We start from the raw sequence: 20,847 nt of genomic DNA, 5'->3' as shown, positions 1-20,847 counted from the left end.
CAGACACATCCACCTGCCCAGGCAGAGGCTGGAGGGGTCCCCAGACTCAGAAAAGATACCGCTTTCTGAGATCCCCTATGAAGCTATTCCCAGGTATTCCCAGGCCGTTGCTTGGGCTCTGAGAAAAAATTTGCATATTCCCTCCCCTGCCACACCCCCTCTGTCCCTGTGTAATCCACAAACCTTCTCTGTCCTGGCCAGGTTACTTGCTCTCTCAGGCCCCAGTTTTCTCATCTGTAAAAGGAAGGCAGAAGGCTAGAAATGCCTCTAAGCCCTTCCAGGTGTGACAGTCACAGACGCCATCTGGGCTAAGTGCTCACTGGGTTTGTGTTCAGTCAGTGTAGTCATCTTACAGGTAAGGAAACTGAGCTTCTGAGATATGGAGGCCTCCCCCAGGGTCAGGCAGGCTGGAACGAATTCCTGTTGACTGTCAATCCAGTGCTCCTTCCCCAGCCTCAGGCCACTCCCCGAAGGTCAGGGGCAGCCCCCAGAGGAGGCACCGCATGTGTAGCAACAGGCATCCTCAGCTGTGAGTCTCTGTCGTTGGTGAGAGCCCTGGAGAAAGTCGCTCAAATCTCCATTTTTCTCTTGATGACCTGCCTCTGTCCCGATGTCCAGAGCATTCTCAGGCCCCAGGGCACTAAAAACAGCGAACACTAAATTTTTTTTTTTTTTTTTTGAGACAGGGTCTTGCTCTGTCATCCAGGCTGAGTGCAGTGGTACAGTCTCAGCTCACTGCGGCCTTGAACTCCCAGGCTCAAGCAGTCCTCCCACCCCAGCCTCCTGAGTAGCTGAAATTATCAGTATAATAATAATGCCACCATGCCTAATTATTATTGTTATTATTTTTAGAGAGGAGGTCTTGCTACGCTGCCCAGGCTGGTCTCAAGCTCCTGGACTCAAGCAATCCCCCCTCAGACTCCGCAGATGCCAGGATTACAGGCGTGGGTCACTGCACCTGGCAATGAACTCTAACTGAACATTTGCATACCTTCCGTATACTTAACTCGCTGCAACCTCATGAACTAGGAATCATTATGACTCCATTTTACAGATGAGAAAACTGAAGCACAGAGAGGTTAAGTTATGTATCCAAGATCAGACAGCTTATAAGCATCTGTCTCATCCCAGATTCTCTAGAAAACAGAGCCCAAATCAAAGCTTATTCCTAAGGCTTTGTTAGAAGTGCAATCCTAGGGCACAAGAGTCTGGAAAAAAAAAAAAAAAAAAAAATGAGGCAGAAAAGGAAGGAAAGCAAACGCAAGGTATTTGCATCTCAGTTGCATTCTGAGCTGTTGCACAAGGAAACAGAGATCTTTGCTATGTCCTGTAGGTGACCCAGACAGGTCCTGTGCGCTGCACTTTGGACAATTCTGTTTCGGGGAGAAAGGAGGGAACTCATGGCTGTTTGCGTCCTATCCCCAGTCTCTCCACAGGAGGGAGCCAGTGCAGCGTGAGCCACGCTCGCTCCCTCCTAAGGGAGGTGGAGAGGGGATCCTTCCCAGTGGCAGAGCACCCCTCGCCCCTTTGTATTTAGTTGTTACCCGCGTGCTGCATCGCACCCATCATCCTGTGATCCGTTTTGTCTCTGCTGGTTTCAGTCAGGGGTTCTGCCCATGACAATCAGGACTCTCCGTTTTACAGAGGAGGAAACTGAGACTCAGAGAGGTGACTTGGCCTGGGTCATGGAGCTCGTCCAAAAGCCAGTGTGTTCAGCCTCTGCCCACTACGTGGTCCAGATGCGGAGAATGCAGCTCACGTGGCCCGGGATCCAGGTCTTTCCGAGTGAGAAAATAAGGTGCCTCCTCCGCAGAGGCTGCCCAGGCTTCTGGGTTCTGCCCCTTCCTCCTTCTTCCCTAAGCCTCCAAAGGGCTCCATCCTCCACGGTTTCCGTTGCCCACGCTAGCTCGGTCCTGGTGTGTTAGAATCCTCTATGTGCTACGTTCTTCTGCCCCTGCTCTCAGGAAACCTCTGCCCTCCTGACCTACACCTCAGAATCTGAGTCCCTGGGAGAGGAGTTTCAATCTCCAAAAATCTCTGGGTTTTATCTATTTTATTTTATTTATTCATTTTTTGAGACGGAGTCTCACTCTGTCACCCAGGCTGGAGTGCAGTGGTGTGATCTCGGCTCACTGCAACCTCCACCTCCCGGTTTCAAGTGATTCTCCTCCCTCAGGCTCCCAAGTAGCTGGGACTACATGTGCCCACCACCACGCCCAGCTAATTTTTTTATTTTTAGTAGAGACAGGGTTTTACCATGTTGATGAGACTGGTCTTGAACTCCTGATGACCTCAGTAATCTGCCTACTTTGACCTCCCAAAGCCAGGTTTTATCTAGAGCTGGAGGAAACCCCACCCAACTCCATGTAGACAAGGCCCAGGCCCCAAACCCCGCCCACTCCCAGGATTCAGACCCCGCCCACCCCCGGACCCAAACCCCGCCCACTCCCGGACCCAAACCCCGCCCACTCCATGTAGACAGGGCCCGAGGGAACACAAGTGCGCCCAGAGCCTCAGTGCCCTCCGGAGCACAAGGGTCTCACAACCGGCCCGAGACCAGATGTCCAGGGCACACTGCGGTGGCTGACGGAGGCCTCCTGAGGGCAGGGGAGGGAGGACTGCTCTTTCTGGGCATGGAGACCAGGGCGGGTGGGAGGCACTGAGGCCAGCAGGGGTCAGCAGAGGGCCATTGTTCCCCTGCTCCTCCTCCACCCAGAGGACTGATGCCTCGAGCCAGAGCCCCAGGTGCAATTATTTAGAAATTTAAAAAGAAAAAAAAATCGTCTCCTGGTAATACAGACACAGGAAAACAAAACAGTGGCCCAGAAAAGCTAATGCTGAAAACATACAGCAATGAAGCTCCCACCCAAGCCTCCGGGCTCATTTAAAAAACAAAACCAAAAATACTAATACTTCTTGTGGGAGGTAGGCAGATTGCTTGAGCCCAGGAGTTCAAGACTAGCCTGAGTAACATGATGAGACCCCCTCATCTCTCCAAAAAACGAAAAAAAGAAAGAAAAGAAAAGGTAGTTTCATGTGAATTTCAACATGCATTGGGAAATATCTATACATACATTTTAATATACTGATACATAACGAGTCCTTCACTTTGAGATTTAACAGAGATAATTGCTTAGAATAAAGCTATTTCATATTTAAATTATAAAAGTTAGTTGAAAATATTAAATGAGGAACAATACCCCAGAGGAAAGCAAATATGGCAAAACTCATGAAGGTGATTAAGAAATGGATTGGAAAACAGTGGTCTTCATTCTTAAAGGCGAAAACCAGTAAGCACAGCAATCACTTCTGACAGCGGAGGCTGCTGCACAGGCATTTGGCCTTACACGCACAGCAGGCACAAACTTCCGCGATCAACAGACTCAGGTGGCCAAAACTGCAGTTTTAGTTTCTGTAACTCAATGGGGAAAAAAATTTACAGCCCTCTGCCCTTCCTCCTAATGGGCAGGACATTTAATCTGTTCGTTTCACAAAAACGTCACCTTCAAGTTTAAAATTAGTCAAATCCTAGCATCCCATTTCTAGGAATTTATCTTAGAGACAGACTAGCTCAAGTACGAACCACGCAAGGATAAGATTATTCATCACAGCTTCAGCTGTAACAGCAAAAGACTGAAAACAACCTAAGCCTTCATCCCACAGGGCTGTTGAAATGCATCACGGGCCAGCCCTTCCGTGGAATGCTGTACGCATCCCCCAAAAAGAGAACCAGGAAGCTCTCCAGGCAAAAACATGAAAAGCTCTCCAGCAAATACTGTCAAGTACATGAAGCAAGATACGAAATGGTGTATGCCATATGTTAGCATTTGTATATATCCAAGATATTTCTAGAATGATGCCAAAAAAGAAATTTTTAACAGTGGTGGCTCTGGAGAAAAGAAATGAGTGAGGGATGGCGGGCAGGGGGACAGAAAAGTGGGAGGAAAATTTAATTTTTACTGTGAAGCCCTTTGTACCTTTTTAAAAATTTTACCGAGATGAAGTTCACATAACATTAATTTCACCATTTTAAAGTACACAGTTCATGGCTGGGCATGGTGGCTCACACCTATAATCCAAGTGGATTATGGTGGCTCACACCTATAATCCAAGTACTTCGGGAGGCTGAGGTAGGAGGATCCTTTGAGGCCAGGGGTTCAAGAGTAGCCTGGGAAACATAACAAGACCTTGTCTCTACAAAAAGATTAAAAATTAGCCAGGCATGGTGGTACACGCCTGTAGTCCCGGCCACTCAGGAGGCTGAGGTGGGAGGATGACTACGATCATACCACTGCATTCCAGCCTGAGCAACAGGATGAGATCCTGTCTCAGAAAAAAAAGTGTACAATTCAGTGGCATTTAGTACATTCACAGTGTTGTGCAACCATCATCTCTATCTATCCAAACATTTTCATCACTCCAAAAGGAGACCCCATGCCCATCAAGCAGTCAGTCCCATTTGTACATTCTGCATGCTCCACTGTATCAATTAGGGATCTACAAAGAAGAGATGGCCCCCTTAAAAGGGGCAGGTGAAGAACTTAAGGAAGGGGCAGAGAGGTGAGGACAGTGTCAAGGGAGCCACAGGGGATGATGAGGCAGCCACGGGGAACTAGACACTTCTGACCTGAAGGACCTGGGGTGGAACTGTTCCCTGAGGCCGCAGCTGGCTAGAGGGGCTCCTGCCAAAAGTGTGGCCAGCAGAGAGGACGGGAGGGGAATGAAAACTCCCACCTGTCCTTCTATCCACCTTCTGCTGTCCTGCCACCGCCTGGCATTGGCCTGACAACCAGAGGCCAGAGACCAGGAGCCCAAGGGATGCTCACACAGGGCGGCTCTCGGGACAGAGCCAGGGGAGAGAGGAGGAGGGAATCTAGGGCAAACAGAATAACTGGCATGTTGCTTGTGTTTATTTTTCAAAATGAAATTAACCATTTAAAAAGTTCAGTTGAATCAGACTCCATTACGCCCTGACCTTTTCAGCACCATGTCCCAGCCTTGAGCTTCTGTTGAGATGTACCCTTTGTCCTGGTTCCCAGGTGGGGTCAGCCCTCCTCGCAGTGACAGCAGAGTGACCATGTTCCCATCAACCTCTGTTGCCAGCCCACCTCCTGCAGCCACCTGACCCTCAGTTCACTGCCTGCCCTGGCGAGGGGCTCTGCTGGGCCTTTTTGCTCTTGGTTCCTTGAAGCCATCTCTTCTCTGTGGCCTGCGCTGGGCACTCTGGGGCCCTGTTGCTTTCTTGTGCAACCTCAGGTCCCCGTTATGCTCAGACCTGGAAGATCCGCCCAGGGGAAGTCTGTCTTCTCAAGGTTCTCCCCAGGGCCTTGCTTCTGTTTGAACTCTCTTGTCCTTCCTGGTTCCCTGGATCCATAAGAATCTGAGGGATGGTGGGGGGAAGGGGGGTTGGAGATGAAGAATTTATACATTTTTCCAAACCTTCCCAAGTTTTCATCTTGACCAAGTCTTCTGAACGTCAGAGCTGAGAATCTGATGTCTTTTTCTCTGATTAAGGTTCTCCTCGGGTGGGGAGACACTGACCGGTCACTTGCAGTGGCGTCTCATTTGGTCCCTCCAATCAGCCCATGGGCAAAGGGCTCCCCATCACCTTCTCACGTCCAGTGGGAGCTGGTGGCCACTTTGGCTCACCCCAGGCCATCATCCTCATGATTCAAACAGTTAAAACTGTTGGGAGTCCGAGGCAGGTGGATCACGAGGTCAAGAGATCGAGACCATCCTGGCCAACGTGGTGAAACCCCGTCTCTACTAAAAATACAAAAATTAACTGGGTGTGGTGGCGTGTGCCTGTAGTCCCAGCTACTCAGGAGGCTGAGGCAGGAGAATCACTTGAACCTGGGAGGCAGAGGTTGCAGTGAGCCACGATCACGCCACTGCACTCCAGCCTGGCGACAGAGCGAGACTCTGTCTCAAAAACAAACAAACAAAAAAAAACAGTTAAAACTGAGGCCAGGAGAGGACAGAGATCTGCCCAACCCTAGACCTGCTCAGTGGTCCTTCAACAGCATTGGGAAGGCAGCATTTGGGGGCCTGTGGCCTGTGCCCCAAGTTTGCTAGAAAGCAGCCCAGCTTTTTCTCGGTCACCTGCCTTCACTAGTCAGACAGCAAGACAGCATCACCTGTGGCCCAGCTGGATCTATTTCTTCTGGGGAACTTCTCATAGGTAACCCCACTAACACCACCTGTACACAATGTACATGGAATTGAATTGTGTCCCCAGCACATTCATGTCTGCCAGAGTCTCAGAATGTGATCTTTTTTGAAAACAGGGTCTCTGTAGATATAGTTAGTTAAGATGAGGTTCTATGGGATCAAGGAAGGCCCTACTCCAGTGACTGGTGTCCATGTAAGAAGAGAACATAGGAACATAGACTGCTATGGTTGGAAAATGTCCAACAAATTTCATATGTTGGAAACTTAACCCCAAAATTCATATCTTGATGGGAGGTGAGGCCCTTGGGAGGTAATTAGGACTAGGTAAGGTCATCAGGGTGGGGTCCCATGTTGAAACTGGAAACTTTATAAGAGGAGGAAGAGAGACCTGAGCTGACACCACACTCTTGCCCTCTCCATGTTAGGATGAGCAAGAAAGCCCTCACCAGATGATGACACCTTAATATCGGACTTCCAGCCTCCAGAGCTGTAAGAAATCAATTTCTTTTTGGGTATTTGTTTTGGTGTTTTTAAAAATTTGTTTTGTTTTTTGAGGCAGGGTCTCACTCTGGTTGCCCCGGCTGGAGTGTGGTGGTGCAATCATGGCTCACTGCAGCCTCCACCTCCCAGGATTCAGTGATCATCCCACCTCAGCCTCCCAAGCGGCTGGGACCACAGGCACACACCGTGATGTGGCACCCAACTAATTTTGTTTTATTTTTTGAAGATACAAAGTCTCACTATGTTGCCCTGGATGGTCTTGAACTCCTAGGCTCCAACAATCCTCCCACCTTGGCTTCCCAATGTGAAGGGATTACAGGCACGAGCCACCACACCTAGCCTATTTTCTTTATGAAATACCCAGTCTGAGGTATTCAGTGATAGCAACAGAAAATGGACTAAGCCGTAGACACAGGGGAAAGATAGCTATGTGAGGGCAGAGGCAGAGGATGGAGATGCACGTGCAAGCCAAGGAACACCCAGGATGGCCAGTGACCCCCAGCAGCTGGGAGAAAGGTAGCGTCTGCCCAGAGCCCTCTGAGGGAGTGTAGCCCTGAGCATGTCTTCCAATTCCGGCCTCCAGAGCCCTGAGAGAATACATTTCTGTTGTTTCAAGGCATCCACTTTGTGAAACTTTGTTACAGCAGTCCTGGGGGATGAATACATGGTCTGAGAGGGGAGACTCCTGGTATTCAGAAAAAGGCCTTGTCCTGTGTGAATTTCCCATCTCTTTATGGCTGCCTGAAATCCACCCTCAACACACTTCTTTCCTTTAGAGGAAGAGGCAGACCCAGGCTTCTATTCAGATGTCCCTGGAAAGTCACGTTCCTCCGTCGGCTCTACCGTGTCATCAGTGCAAATGCTTCTGTTGACCATATGACAGTCCTCAGTGTTGGAAATGTCTCCTTCCTTCCCCCAGGATGGGTTCCCTCCTCAGCTCTCCAGCCTCCACGCAGGACCTGGGGGAGGTGGACTGAGTGGGTGAGGTCCCTCCCAGGGCAGCGTTCGGCAGACTGCAAGTCAAGGTTGCAGAGTGGATGCAGCCACTTCAAGATGTGGGTCTGGATTCGTGCTGAAAACCGCTATGGCCTTTTAAAGCCAGTGAGGAGGTTTTCTGGGGGCCCAGAAGCCCTGAGCCCATTGGCCAGAACTCCTGGGAGAACCGGAGCAGATTTGCATCAAAAAGAACACTGGCTTCATTGAAATTCTCCTCATTTTGAGTCAAACAAAACCACAAAGAAAAGGAAAGTTTTAATTCTGAGCAACTTCACCACTGAGGAGCGGTTTTGTTTTTTTTTTTTGACCTTCTAAAAATAGAGAGGAAATGAGCCTCTTTGGGTCACACCAGTCGCCGCCTCTCCCTGCCCCATGCCCGCCCCCACTGCCCACTCAAGGCCAGCCTCTTGCAGTGGGTGATTGAGCTCTCTTCAGTGGGAGCCTGAGGCAGATGCCACGCAATTCTGGAGCTGGATACGGCTGCCCCCACGGGGACCCCAGCATGCTGGACAGCAGAGAGACCCCACAGGAGAGCCGGCAGGACACAAGCGTGGGGACCTCCCAAGAAAAATCGAATACCAGGTAAGTCGGTGGTTGGGTTTCTGCAGACTGCATCTGTGGGCCGAGTTCTAGACTTGACCCTGCTGTGTGAACCTGGGCAAGCTGCTTCTCTCTCTGAGCCTCGGTTTCTTCACCTGAGAAATGAAGGGAAGAACCTGGGCGACCCATAAGATGGAAGAACCGGTCATTTAGAGGGCTACTTAGCGTGGCCAAGAAAGGCTCATCAAAGAACGAGGCACACTCCAGGGGTATGAGCTGGGGCTGCAGTTGGGGACCCGTTGGAGCTCAGCTGGATGGACGAAGAATTTTTCACTCAATAAGAATGTTTCCCTGTCTCCTCAGGGGGCCTTTTGCATGCAGGGGTCAAAGACAGACAAGTTTTGGCTGGGAGCCAGAGCGTCTGGCTCCAGCTTGCTGTGTGACCTTTGGCAAGTCCCCTGGCCCTCTCTGGGCTGTAGCTTCCCTGTCTGAACGTGAGTGCAGTGGCTGTTTCCCTAAAGCCCTTCCACTGTGTATACTGCAGTGATCTGTGATTCAGAGGAAGCGGATTCAATGTGTCAGGCATTCACTAGTGCCCACCCTGGCCCAGGCCCTGTCCATCCAGGGAGTAGGGGATCCTGAGAAGATGGGACTCAGTCCCAGCCCTGGGATGCCCCGGCCAGGAGGCAGGAAGATGGCAGACACACACACACACACACACACACATGCATACACACACAGTCACAGACACACAGACGTACATACACACACAGACATACAGACATACATACACACACACACACATACACACACACAGACTCAGACACACACACAGCACACACACAGACAGATGTACATACACAGACACACACACAGACGTACATAGACACACAGACACAGACACACACACACACACAGACTCAGACACACACACACAGCACACACACAGACAGATGTACATACACAGACACACACACAGACGTACATAGACACACAGACACACACACACGCATACACACACAGTCACAGACACACAGACGTACATACACACAGACACACACAAACACACACACACAGACACATACACACAGATGTACATACAAAGACACACAGACACACACAGACACACACAGACACACACACAGACACACAGACGTACATACACATACACACAGACACAGACACACAGACATACAGACACACACAGACACACACACACAGACATACAGACATACATACACACACAGACACACACACAGAACTCCAGGACCCCGACATCTGTGATCTGTGTCCAGGAGGCGCGCAGGCGAAGGGGCAGAGAGAGAGTGGCTTCTAACTGGGGGCACCTGAGATGGACCTTGACAGCCAGAGTGGAGATAAGGGCAGTAGGCGGAGAGAATGACCTAGCAAAGCAAGACGGAGTTCGGGGATGGGAGAGGTCTGGATGGCGGGAACACAGAAGGTTAGGGGGAAGACGGGGTGAAATGCCAGGGTCCAAGCCCTCTGCAGTAATACAGAGGAATTGCCAGTGTCTGAGCTACCAATACTGGCCACTATCCTGATGGGAGGTTATGGGGAAGGAAGATAGAGGGGAGCAGATGTTGTACCCCAGAGATGCAGGGGGGCTGGTGGATCGGCCCTGCCCTGGGTCTCCAGAGAACCCTGCTAAGCCAGAGTGGACTCCTGTCCTCTCAGAAGCAGTGACTTCCTGCAGAGCCTCCAAGAGCGTCGGGGCCAACCCCTCCCTGAGCACGGGTCAGACGCAGAGAGGGTCAAGGGCCCCTGGAGGAAAGCTGGACTGACTTCCTCGCCCAAGGGCAGATTCAGGATCGCCTCTGGGCCCTGGTGTCCTGCCACCTCCCCTCCTCCCTGGGGCTTGTGGGCTCAGAGAGCAGGAAGGCCAGGTGAGATGCTCAGAGAAGCACATCGAAATGTGTCCAGAGGCCGGGCGCGGTGGCTCATGCCTGTAATCCCAGCACCTCGGGAGGCTGAGTCGGGCGGATCGCCAGAGGTCAGGAGTTTGAGACCAGCCTGGCCAACGTGGTGAAACCCCGTCTCTACTAAAAATACAAAAAGTAGCCAGGTGTGGTGGCATGCCTGTAATCCCAGCTACTCAGGAGGCTGAGGCAGGAGAATCGCTTCAACCCGGGACGTGGAAGTTGCGGTGAGCCGAGATCATGCCACTGCACTCCAGCCTGGGCAACAGAGCAAAACCCCATCTCAAAAAACAAAACAAACAAATAAAAAGGGAAATGTGTCCAGAGCAGGGGTAGACAGGCATGAGGACAGCCAGGGCCAGGGGAGCCCTTGAAAACAAAATCAGGGTCTTCTGCTCCCTGGGAGTGAGGGGTCAAGTCGCGCTCAGGAGCCCAGCAGTTTTGACGTCCATGTCTCAGGCCTATGGTGAAAAGGGGTGGCAGAGGGGCCTGTGTGCCCTGCAAGGCTCACAGAGGCCCGGGCTTGTTTTGCAGACATCACTGAAGGAAGGTAGGCAAGCTTGCAGAGCCCCAGGCTTTGCAGGGAAGGACTCCCTCCTGAAAGCGTAAAAGGGTCTGGGGACCCCGTAGGGAAAGAGAAAGGCTAAAAACCCAAGAGGTAGAGTGTCAGTTCTATTTTCTTGCTGAGTGACTTTGGATACATTGTTTAACCTCTCTGAGACTCAGCAGCAGCCTCTGTGCAAATAAATATAAAACGCCTGACCTTCATTGACACTGCAGAAAAACTGGGTGGATTCCATCAGCTGATGTGTATGAAAATGTTTTCAAAGCACAAGAGTTACCCATCACAGGCATAGTCACCCTCATAGCGACATCCTGGAATGCTCTTAGCAGCAGGCTGGAGGGCACATGCCTTGGGTTTCAGTCCAGCTCTGCTCCTAACCCATTCTGTGACCCTTGATAAGACATCTTCTCTGAGCCTCAGTTTCCCCATCTGTCAAACAGGGAAGCTAAACCTGCTCTGACATTCTTGCAGAGCAGCTGTGAGGAATCCTTGTTAAACATTGTTCTAAAATCAGAGACAGCCAGGTACAGTGGCTCATGCCTGTAATTCCAGCACTTTGGGAGGCTGAGGAAGGAAGATTGCTTGACTGCAGGAGTTCGAGACCAGTCTGGGCAACATAGCAAGACCTTGTCTCTACTAAAAATTTAAAAATTGGCCAAGCATAGTGGTGTGCACCTGTAGTCCTAGCTACTCAGGAGGCTGAGGTGGGAGGATTGCTTGAGCCCGGGAGCGTAAGGCTGTAATGAGCTATGACCACTGCGTTCCAGCCTGGACTACGGGGCAAGACTCCATCTCAAAAATAAATAAATAAAAATAATAAATAGGCTGGGCACAGTGGCTCACACCTGTAATCCTAGCACTTTGGGAGGACACAATGGGTGGATTGCTTAAGCCCAGGAGTTCAAGACCAGCCTGGGCAATATGGTGAAACCCTGTCTCTGCGAAAAAATACAAAAATTTGCTAAAAAAAAAAAAATACAGAGAAAATTAGCCAGACATAGTGATGTGTACTTGCAGTCCCAGCTACTCAGAAGGCTGATGTGGGAGAATCAGTTGAGCCCAGGAGGTCAAGCCACGATGGCGCCACTGCACTCTACCTGGGTGACACAGCAAGACCTGTCTCAAAAAATAGATAAATAAATAAGGCAAAGAGGTGGTTGTTGTTGCCAGCACTGTGATGCCCCTTCCTGCTTCTCTGCTCCTCCAGGCCAACTCCAGGAGGGAAGATGTGTTCACCCTTTTTCCTGCTGCTGATAAACACATACCCCAGACTGGGCAGTTAGAAAAGAAAGAGGTTTATTGGACTTACAGTTTCATGTAGCTGGGGTGGCCTCACAGTCATGGCGGAAGATGAAAGGCACGTCTCACATGGCAGCAGACAAGACAAGACAGCTTGAGCAGATAAACTCCCCCTTGTAATAACCACCAGCTCTCATGCGACTCACTATCACGAGAACAGCATAGGAAAGACATGCCCCCATGATCCAATTACCTCCCACCTGCTCTCTCTCACAACACGTGAGACTTCAAGATGAGATTTGGGTGGGGACACAGCCAGACCACATCAGAAAGGCTCTATCTATCTCAGACTATCTGCCCTGACCTTGTGGCCATGGTGGCTGCTCCTGGGGAAAGGTGGGCCTGCATTCCTCCATAGCCTGAGAGGGGCTTATCCTCCCCCACCCCTTCCCAGTGTTGCAGAGGGGAAGGCAGGAGGTGGAGGAAAGGGGAGGGTGAGAGCCCGAGGAGGGCTTGCACCCTGGCTGACCCACACCAGTTGCAGGGCTGGAGCTGAGTGTTTGGGGCAGGTATCTGGAGGAGGCAGCCAGGCCAGGGCCAGGAGAAGTAGAGCTCACAGGAACTGAGCTGACACTGGCCCTGCTCTGGCAGCTTGTGTTCCGTGCCCTTGAGGCTGTGGCTGTAGACCATGCCCTCCATCAGAGACACCCCTTGAGCCTACCCAGAGCACGGGTCCTGTCCCTGGGGATCCCTCTGTCCTGTGGAGACACCAGTCTCCCTGAGCCTAAAGAAGCCCATTGTGGAAGAAGGGCTTGGAAGGAATCTAAGAAGAGGACAGTCCATCTGGTTTGAAAGGCTGTAGATGCCCGGATGGCAAGCAGGGCACCGTGCTGACCAAAGACGTGGTTGTGGAGATGTTACGGGTGGCCATCACACTGCTCAGGTTGGGGCCAGGCTAACTCCTGGGCCTAGTAGAGGCTGATGTGGCCAGACTAAGGGCAGCCAGGCCCAAAGGAGGAGGCAGACGGGAGCCCTGAGAGGGGTGCCAGCAGCAGCAGCCTGGGGAGAGCCTGGCTTTGGGTTTGTGATTCTAGCAGCAGTGAGTACAGGCTGGACTAGAGGTGAGATAGAGGCAGGAGGCCAGGACTTGGAAGCTCCAAGTGTCCCGTCTGGCCCGGGGAGGGATGGCAGGCTCTGAACAGACCACACTCACTCTGGGTTCCTAGCTGCTTCTCCCAGCATTGCCTACCCAAAGACTGGGTGCAGAGAGGAGGAGCCTCCTAAGAGCCAGGGACGTGGGACGGTCACAGGAGGCTGCCACAAGCCCCATGAGCAAGACTGTTCTTACTGACAGAGCTTTCCCAGAATGATAGAGAGTGCGCTCCACCTCTCTGGGGTATGCTAGCCTAGGAGGAGCGAATGTCACTGAGAGGACTTTGCTGGGCGTGGTGGCTCACGCCTTTAATCCCAGCACTTTCGGAGGCCGAGGCAGGTGAATCACCTGAGGTCAGGAGTTAGAGACCAGCCTGACCAACATGGAGAAGCCCCATCTCTACTAAAAATAAAAATTAGTTGGGCGTGGTGGCACAGGCCTGTAATCCCAGCTACTCGGGAGCTGAGGCAGGAGAATTACTTGAACCTGGGAGGCAGAGGTTGCGGTGAGCTAAGATCACACCATCGCACTCCAGCCTGGGCAACAAGAGCGAAACTCTGTCTCAAAAAAAAATAAGGACATGGACTATCTGGGCTTTCTAGTGCTGAAATTCTTCCCACTCCCACTGCCCACTTCCCATGATATAGAAAAACAGTTGTTGTTTCATGCTCTGGTTTCTTTCTTGTTTTTCTCCATTTTTGTTAAGAAAACATCCATTTATTCAAAATTATTCATTGCAGAATAATCAGGCACTGTGCTAAGCACTGAAGAATTTAACAGAAAACAAAAACTCCTTAAGAAATTTGCATGCTCACAGGGAAGACACATTAACAAATAATTATATAATTTAACTGGAATTGTGCTAGGCGCCATGAATGACTAAAAAAATAGAGGGACTAGGCTGGGCACAGTGGCTCACGCCTGTAATCCCAGCACTTTGGGAGGCCGAGGCGGGTGGATCACGAGGTCAAGAGATCGAGACCAACCTGGCCAACATGGTGAAACCCCGTCTCTACTAAAAATACAAAAATTAGCTGGATGTGGCGGCACATGCCTGTAGTCCCAGCTACTCGGAAGGCTGAGACAAAAGAATTGCTTGAGCCCAGGAGGCAGAGGTTGCAGTGAGCCTAGATTGCGCCACTGCACTCCAGCCTGGCGACAGAGCAAGACTCCATCTCAAAAAAAAAAAAAAAAAATAGAGGGAATATAATCAACACCACTGAATTACACACTTAAAATATTTCAAATGGAAAATGTTATATGTATTCTACCACAGTAAAAATATTTTTTAAAATTGTTGGTAATTTAAAAAAAAAATAGAGGGAATATAACGAAGATCTGACTTGCGGGGTGTTGAGGGTCAGTGCAGGCTTTCCTGGTAAAGCAACGTTTAAACTGAGACCTGAAGCAGAAGTAGGAGTTGGTTAGGGGAAGAACTTTCTAGGAAATGGGCACAGCTTGTACAAAGGCCCTGAGGTGGGATGGAGCTTGTAGTGTTCAAGAAACTAAAAGGCCAGTGGGAACGGGGCAGATTGGGCCTGTCATGTAAAAGCCACAGAAAATCAAGGTGCTGGTGTCAAGAGCCCAAGATCAAAAGGTAGGGCACATCCGTGGGGAGTGTGAGTCCTGGGGGCAAACCAATCACGGTCCCAGACTTCTGAGCACAGATCTGGACAACTTCTGGATGCAAGTCAGCCCAAGCCAGCTCCGGTCCTTGCAGGAGCCACAGAGTTTTTAGCCAGGGGCAGCAGAGCTGGAGCTGACCTGGAGTCAGGATCTGGGCCCAAAGCTAACTCATTATCACCAGTCAAGTCAGGGAATGACAGAGCCCTGGGCAAGCAGATTTTTTTAGGTCACTGAGTTCAACCTACTGTGTTACAACATTCACATATTATCAATCTACTCTGACTTGATTACCTCCAGGGAAGGGGAACTCACTACTTACCTCTTCATCCCTGCAAAAGCACAGTTTCATCTAGGGCCAGTGGTGGTAGAAAAAAAATCCTTTCTCACACTGGGTCCTGTGAGAGACCCCTGGACCCCAGCTCTGGCCTCCTACCCAGACAATTCTGGCTCCTTGCAAGGGACCCTGTGAGGAACACTTTAGAACAGGGCTGGGAAGGTGCTTTGGAAACTGTAAAGTTCGTGACCATGTGAGCCTAGCTCAGACTCTGGCCCCAAGCAGCTGTGAAATAAGAATATAGACGTCAGCAGGGTGTGGTGGTGCACACATCTATAGTCCCAGCTACTGGGAGGCTAAGGCAGGAGACTGGTCAATTAATCAATCTCCACCCTCAGTTTCCACGAGTAACCAGTGTTCTGAAGAGCCAGTGTTCCGGCTGTTCTTGAGGATCGCATGCATGGAATCACACAGAACGTTACTCGTCTGGTTCCTTATACTCATCAAAATGTTTGTGAGACTGATCTGTATTGCTGTGTCTCAGTGGTTCATGCTTGTTTACGTTTAAGTAGAATTCCATTGTATGGCTATACTACCCTTGTTTTATCCATTAATCTATTCATGGGCATTTGAGTTGTTGCCAGTGTGAGGATTTTATGAATAAAGCTGCTATGAAATTCTTGTACAGGGTTTTTTTGTGGACATATGTTCTGATTTTCTTGGGTAAATCCCTAGGAATAGAATTACTGGGCCGGAAGATAGGTGTGTGCTAAAAGAAGCTGCCAGAAGTTTCCATGTCTTTGTCAACACTGGGTGTTGTCACTCTTCTTAGTTTCATTCTGGTGGTGAATAGTGACACCTTGTGCTTTTATGTAAATATCCCTGATGGTCACTGATATTGAGCATATTTTCAATGTGGGTGCTAGTCATTTCCACGTCTGCTTTTGTAAAGTACCTATTCAAATCTTCAGCTCATTTTGTAATTGGGTCCTTAATCCTTTTATTCTTGATTTGTAGACATTCTTTATATATTCTGGATATATTTTATCAGATATATGTATTGCAATTTTTTTCCCAGTTTGTGGCTTATCTTCATTTTCTTAATGGTGTGTCTTTTCTGTTTCTGTTTTTTTTTTTTTTGAGATAGGGTCTCACTCTGTCACCCAGGCTAGAGTGCAGTGGCATGATCTTGGCTCCCTTCAGCCTCCACCTCCCGGGTTCAATAGATTCTCGTGCCTCAGCCATCTGAGTAGCTGGGACTACAGGTGTGTGCCACCACGCCCAGCTAAGTTTTGTATTTTTAGTAGAGATTGAGTTTCACCATGTTGCCCAGTCTGGTCTTGAACTCTTGACCTCAAGTGACCCACTTGCCTTGGCCTCCCAAAGTGCTGGGATTACAGGTGTCAGCCACTACACCCGGCCAAAGATGTGTCTTTTGATGAGCAAGGTTTTTTTATTTAATAAAGTCCAATTTACCTAGATTTTTCCTTCTCTGGTAAGTGCTATTGTGCCCTCTCCAAGAAATCTTTGCTATTTCTAGGTCATATGTGTGTGTGTGTGTGTATATGTGTGTGTGTATATATATACACACACACGTACATATATGTATATGTGTGTATATATGTGTCTATATATACATATATGTGTGTGTGTATATATACATATATGTGTATATATTTTCATAGCAGCAAAAACATAAAACTTTTAGAAACTTTTTAAAAATGTGCAAGATAGCTACACTGAAAGGTATAAAACATGGTTGAGACAAATCAAAGACCTAAATTACATATATGTGTGTGTATATATGTGTGTATATGTGTGTATGTGTGCGTGTGTATATATATGTGTGTGTGTGTATATGTGTATATGTGTGTATATGTGTGTATGTGTGTATATGTGTGTGTATATGTGTGTATATATGTATGTGTGTATATGTGTGTATATATGTATGTGTGTATATGTGTGTATGTATGTGTGTATGTCTCTGTATATATGTGTGTATATATGTGTGTGTATGTCTCTGTATATATGTGTGTATATATGTGTGTGTGCATATGTGTGTATATATGTGTGTGTATATATGTGTGTGTATATATGTGTGTATATGTGTGTGTATATATGTGTGTGTGTGTATATGTGTGTATATGTGTGTGTATATGTGTATGTGTGTATATATGTGTATGTGTGTGTATATGTGTATATGTTGTATGTATGTGTGTGTATATATGTGTGTGTATGTGTGTGTATATACATGTGTGTGTATATGTGTGTGTGTATGTATATTCCTATACGTTCTACTTTTTCCCACATTAAATTGCTCGGCTCTTCTGTCAAAAATTTGCCACATTTGTGTCAGCCTATTTCTGGATTTTTCTTCCAATGAGCAATTATTTCTTTTTCTTTATATAATACCATGCTGTCTTCATTCTATAGCTTTTTAAAAAGTTTTTTTTGTAGAGATGGGATCTTGCTACATTGCCCACGCTGGCCATGAACTTCTGGTTTGAAGCGATCTTCCCACCTTGGCCTTCCAAAGTGCTGAGATGAACAGGCTGGGGCCACTGACCTGTCCCACTACTACAGCTTTATAGTAAGTCTCGAAATCAGGTAGTGTTGGTCCTCTAACTTCTGAATTGTTTCCCCCCATCAGATTGTTTTGTCTATGCTGGGTGCACTAGGCAGCCTCTAAGATACTGCTCAATGATTCCTGCCCTCTGATATTCTTGCCTTTGGGTTCTTGTGTAATCCACTACGCTAGAACAAGGGCTGGATCTAGTGATTCATTTCTAACATAGAATGTGGCAAAAGTGACGGAGTTTCTTTTTTTTCTGTATAATTTTTATTATGACTATAAAAATAATTCTGTAGTCAATAACAATTTAATTCTACATTTTAAAATAACTAAAAGTATATAATTATAAAAAGTGATGGAATTTCAGGGATTAGACTGTAAGAAGACTGTACCTTCCATTTTGACTGCTGTCTTTCATTTTCCTACTTGCTCACTCTAAGACAGACCCACGTGGTAAGAACCCGAGGGAGACCTCTGGCCAACATCCAGAGAGGAGTTGACAGCAACCTGCAGAACTGAATCCTGCCAACAATCATATGAGTAGCTTGGAAACTCATTCTCCTCAATTGAGCCTTCATATGAAGACTGCAACCCTGGTTGACAGTTTGACAGTAACCCTATGAGACACTTTGAGCCAGAGCTAGGCCATGCCTACATTTCCAACCCATAGAAGCTTGCGAGATACAGTTTGTTTTTTTTAAGCCACTACATTTCAGAATATTTTTTACATGATAGTAGAGTACTAATATACTAGATCCTTTGTACTTCCATGTAAAATGTAGAATCATCTTGTCAGTTTATTAAAACAAAATATTCGAAATTTGAAAATAAATTGATTCTATATTTCAAATTGGGTGAATCATCTGATCCATGAACATGGTATGAATTTCCATTAATTTAGGTCTTTGATTTGTCTCAACCATGTTTTATGCCTTTCAATGTAGATATCTTGCACATTTTAAAAAAATTTTCTAGAAATTTTACGTTTTTGCTGCTATGAAAACTGTAATTTATTTTTTACTGATATTTATTTATTTACTTTTTGAGACAGAGTTTTACTCTTGCTGCCCAGGCTGGAGTGCAATGGCGCAATCTCGGCTCACTACAACCTCCGCCTCCAGATTCAAGCAATTCTCCTGCCTCAGCCTCCCAAGTAGCTGGAATTACAGGTCCCCACCACCATGCCCGGCTAATTTTTTGTAATTTCAGTAGAGATGGGGTTTCATCATGTTGGCCAGGTTGGTCTCGAACTCCTGACCTCAGGTGATCCACCCGCCTTGGCCTCCCAAAGTACTGAGATTACAGGCATGAGCCACTGTGCCCGGCCAAAACTGTATTTTAAATTTAATTTTTTGATCAGTTGCTGTGAGTATAAATACAACTGATATTTTAAATATTGACCATATACCCTGCAACCTTACTAAATTTACTTATTACTTTCAACACTTTTTTTTGTAGATCCCCTAAGATTATATGTTCAAAATTTTAGTATCTATTAATAAAAAGTTGTACTTCTTCTTTTCCAGTCATTTTGCCTTTAATCCTCGCCTTATTGCATCTTTTAGGATCTCCAAATGTAACGTTGAATAGAGGTAGTAAGAGTGGAGGGCCTTGTTTCGTTCCCAGTATGTTTAGCATCTACAGTGATCTCCATTCCTTTCTTTACATTCACGTTTCCATCAGGGCCGAGTCCCTTCAGCCTGAATAAATTTCTATAGCATTTCTTGTAGTGAAGGTGTTCTAGTTCTCTATCGCTGCTTAACGAATCATTAAAAAATGTAGTGTGTTAAATCCGTAACATTCACTTAACGTGGCTCATGGTTTCCATTGGTCAGTTATTCGGGAGCAACTTGGCTGATTGGCTCTGGCTGAGGGTCCCTCACGATGTTGGAGTCCACGTATCAGCCAGGGTAACAGCCATCTGAAGTAGGAAGACCTGCTTTCAAGCTCACTCATGGAGTTGTTGGCAAGCCTGTTTCTCACTGGACGCATGAGTTTCCCATTGGACTGTAGCAATTACCACAAACTTGGTGGCTTAAGATGACAGAAATTTATTCTTCCCCAGTTCTGGAAGACAGAAGTTCAAAATTGGTTTCAATGGGCTAAAGTCAATGTGTCAGGAGGACTGCTCTTCCTCCAGAGGCTCTAGGGCAGAACCTGCTCCCTGCCTCTTCCAGCTCCTGGTGCTACCAGCATTTCACTCTCGTCTTGCCATTGCATCACTTCCATCTCTGCCTCTGTGGTCACACTGTTTTCTCTTCTGTGCATGTCAAATCTCTCTCTGCTCCCATTTGTTAGAATACATGTGATTGAATTTAGACCCCAACTGGATAAGACAAGATCATCTTCCAGTCCCAAGATCCTACATTTAATTACATCTGCAAATCTCTCCCAAGTTTTTGCCACATAAGATCACTTTAACAGTTTTCAATTTGGTGGGTCACCTGGTAAACACTATGTGGATAACTTTTGAGGGACATTTTCAACTTACCACACTGGCTGTTGACCAGAGACCTTAGTTCTTTGCCAGTGGGCCTCTCCATAAGCTATTTGAGTGTCTGTGACATGGCAGCTGGTGGCTGAGGCTAGGTACAGGTCAAAGTCTTCTTTGCCACGTCTGGTGCCTGACTTAGGAAGACTCATTAGCTGGGATTTAGAATTGCTGGGCCCTTCAGTGTCTCTATTTTTTAGTTTCTTTCTGTTTTTGGTTCTGTGGTACACGTGTAGGACATGCAGGTTTGTTACATAGGTAAATGTGCGCCATGGTGGTTTGCTGTACCTATCAACCCATCACCTAGGTATTAAGCCCAGCGTGCCTTAGCTACTTTTCCTGATGTTGTTCCGCCTCCCACCCCACCCCACAACAGGCCCCAGTGTGTGTTCTGCTCCCTACATCCATGTGTTCTCATTAGTCAGCGTCTCTATTTCTATGTGTGGCTTCTTCACATGCTCTCCATCATGCGTTCAAGGTAGCCGGACTTCTAACACGGTGGTCAGTGATCCAAAAAGCACGTGCCCTGACAGAGCCAGGTGGCAATTGCATTGCTTTTTATGACTTTGCCTTAGAAGCCACATAGTGTGTATTTAGGCCTTGGAAGCCATACGTTGTGTAATGCATAGGGTATTATGAAAAATGCTGCTGTGAACATTTGTGTACAAGTTTTTGTGTGGACATCTGTTCTCCTTTCTCTTGGGTATATACAGAAGAGTGGAATCGCTGGATCATATGGTAACTCTATGCATAATCTCTTGAGGAACTGCCCCATGGTTTTC

At 47.8% G+C, this 20,847-nt stretch overlaps 1 protein-coding gene across 1 annotated transcript in view; it reads left to right on the top strand.

Annotated features, from left to right (window-relative positions):
• The first annotated feature begins 7,961 nt into the window (after nt 1-7,961).
• The window catches only part of ACSBG1 (acyl-CoA synthetase bubblegum family member 1), a 70,875-nt gene continuing 57,989 nt past the window's right edge, over nt 7,962-20,847 (top strand). The window contains exon 1 of the mRNA XM_012457717.3: nt 7,962-8,250. Within this exon, the coding sequence (XP_012313140.2) occupies nt 8,120-8,250 (131 nt within the window). The 5' untranslated portion in view covers nt 7,962-8,119. The remainder of the gene's footprint in view (nt 8,251-20,847) is intronic.

Source organism: Aotus nancymaae, unplaced genomic scaffold (assembly GCF_030222135.1).
Source record: "Aotus nancymaae isolate 86718 unplaced genomic scaffold, 86718_ANA_hifiasm-v0.15.2.pri h1tg000003l, whole genome shotgun sequence".
Classification (NCBI taxonomy): domain Eukaryota; kingdom Metazoa; phylum Chordata; class Mammalia; order Primates; family Aotidae; genus Aotus; species Aotus nancymaae.
This window is presented reverse-complemented; position numbering and strand designations above follow the sequence as displayed.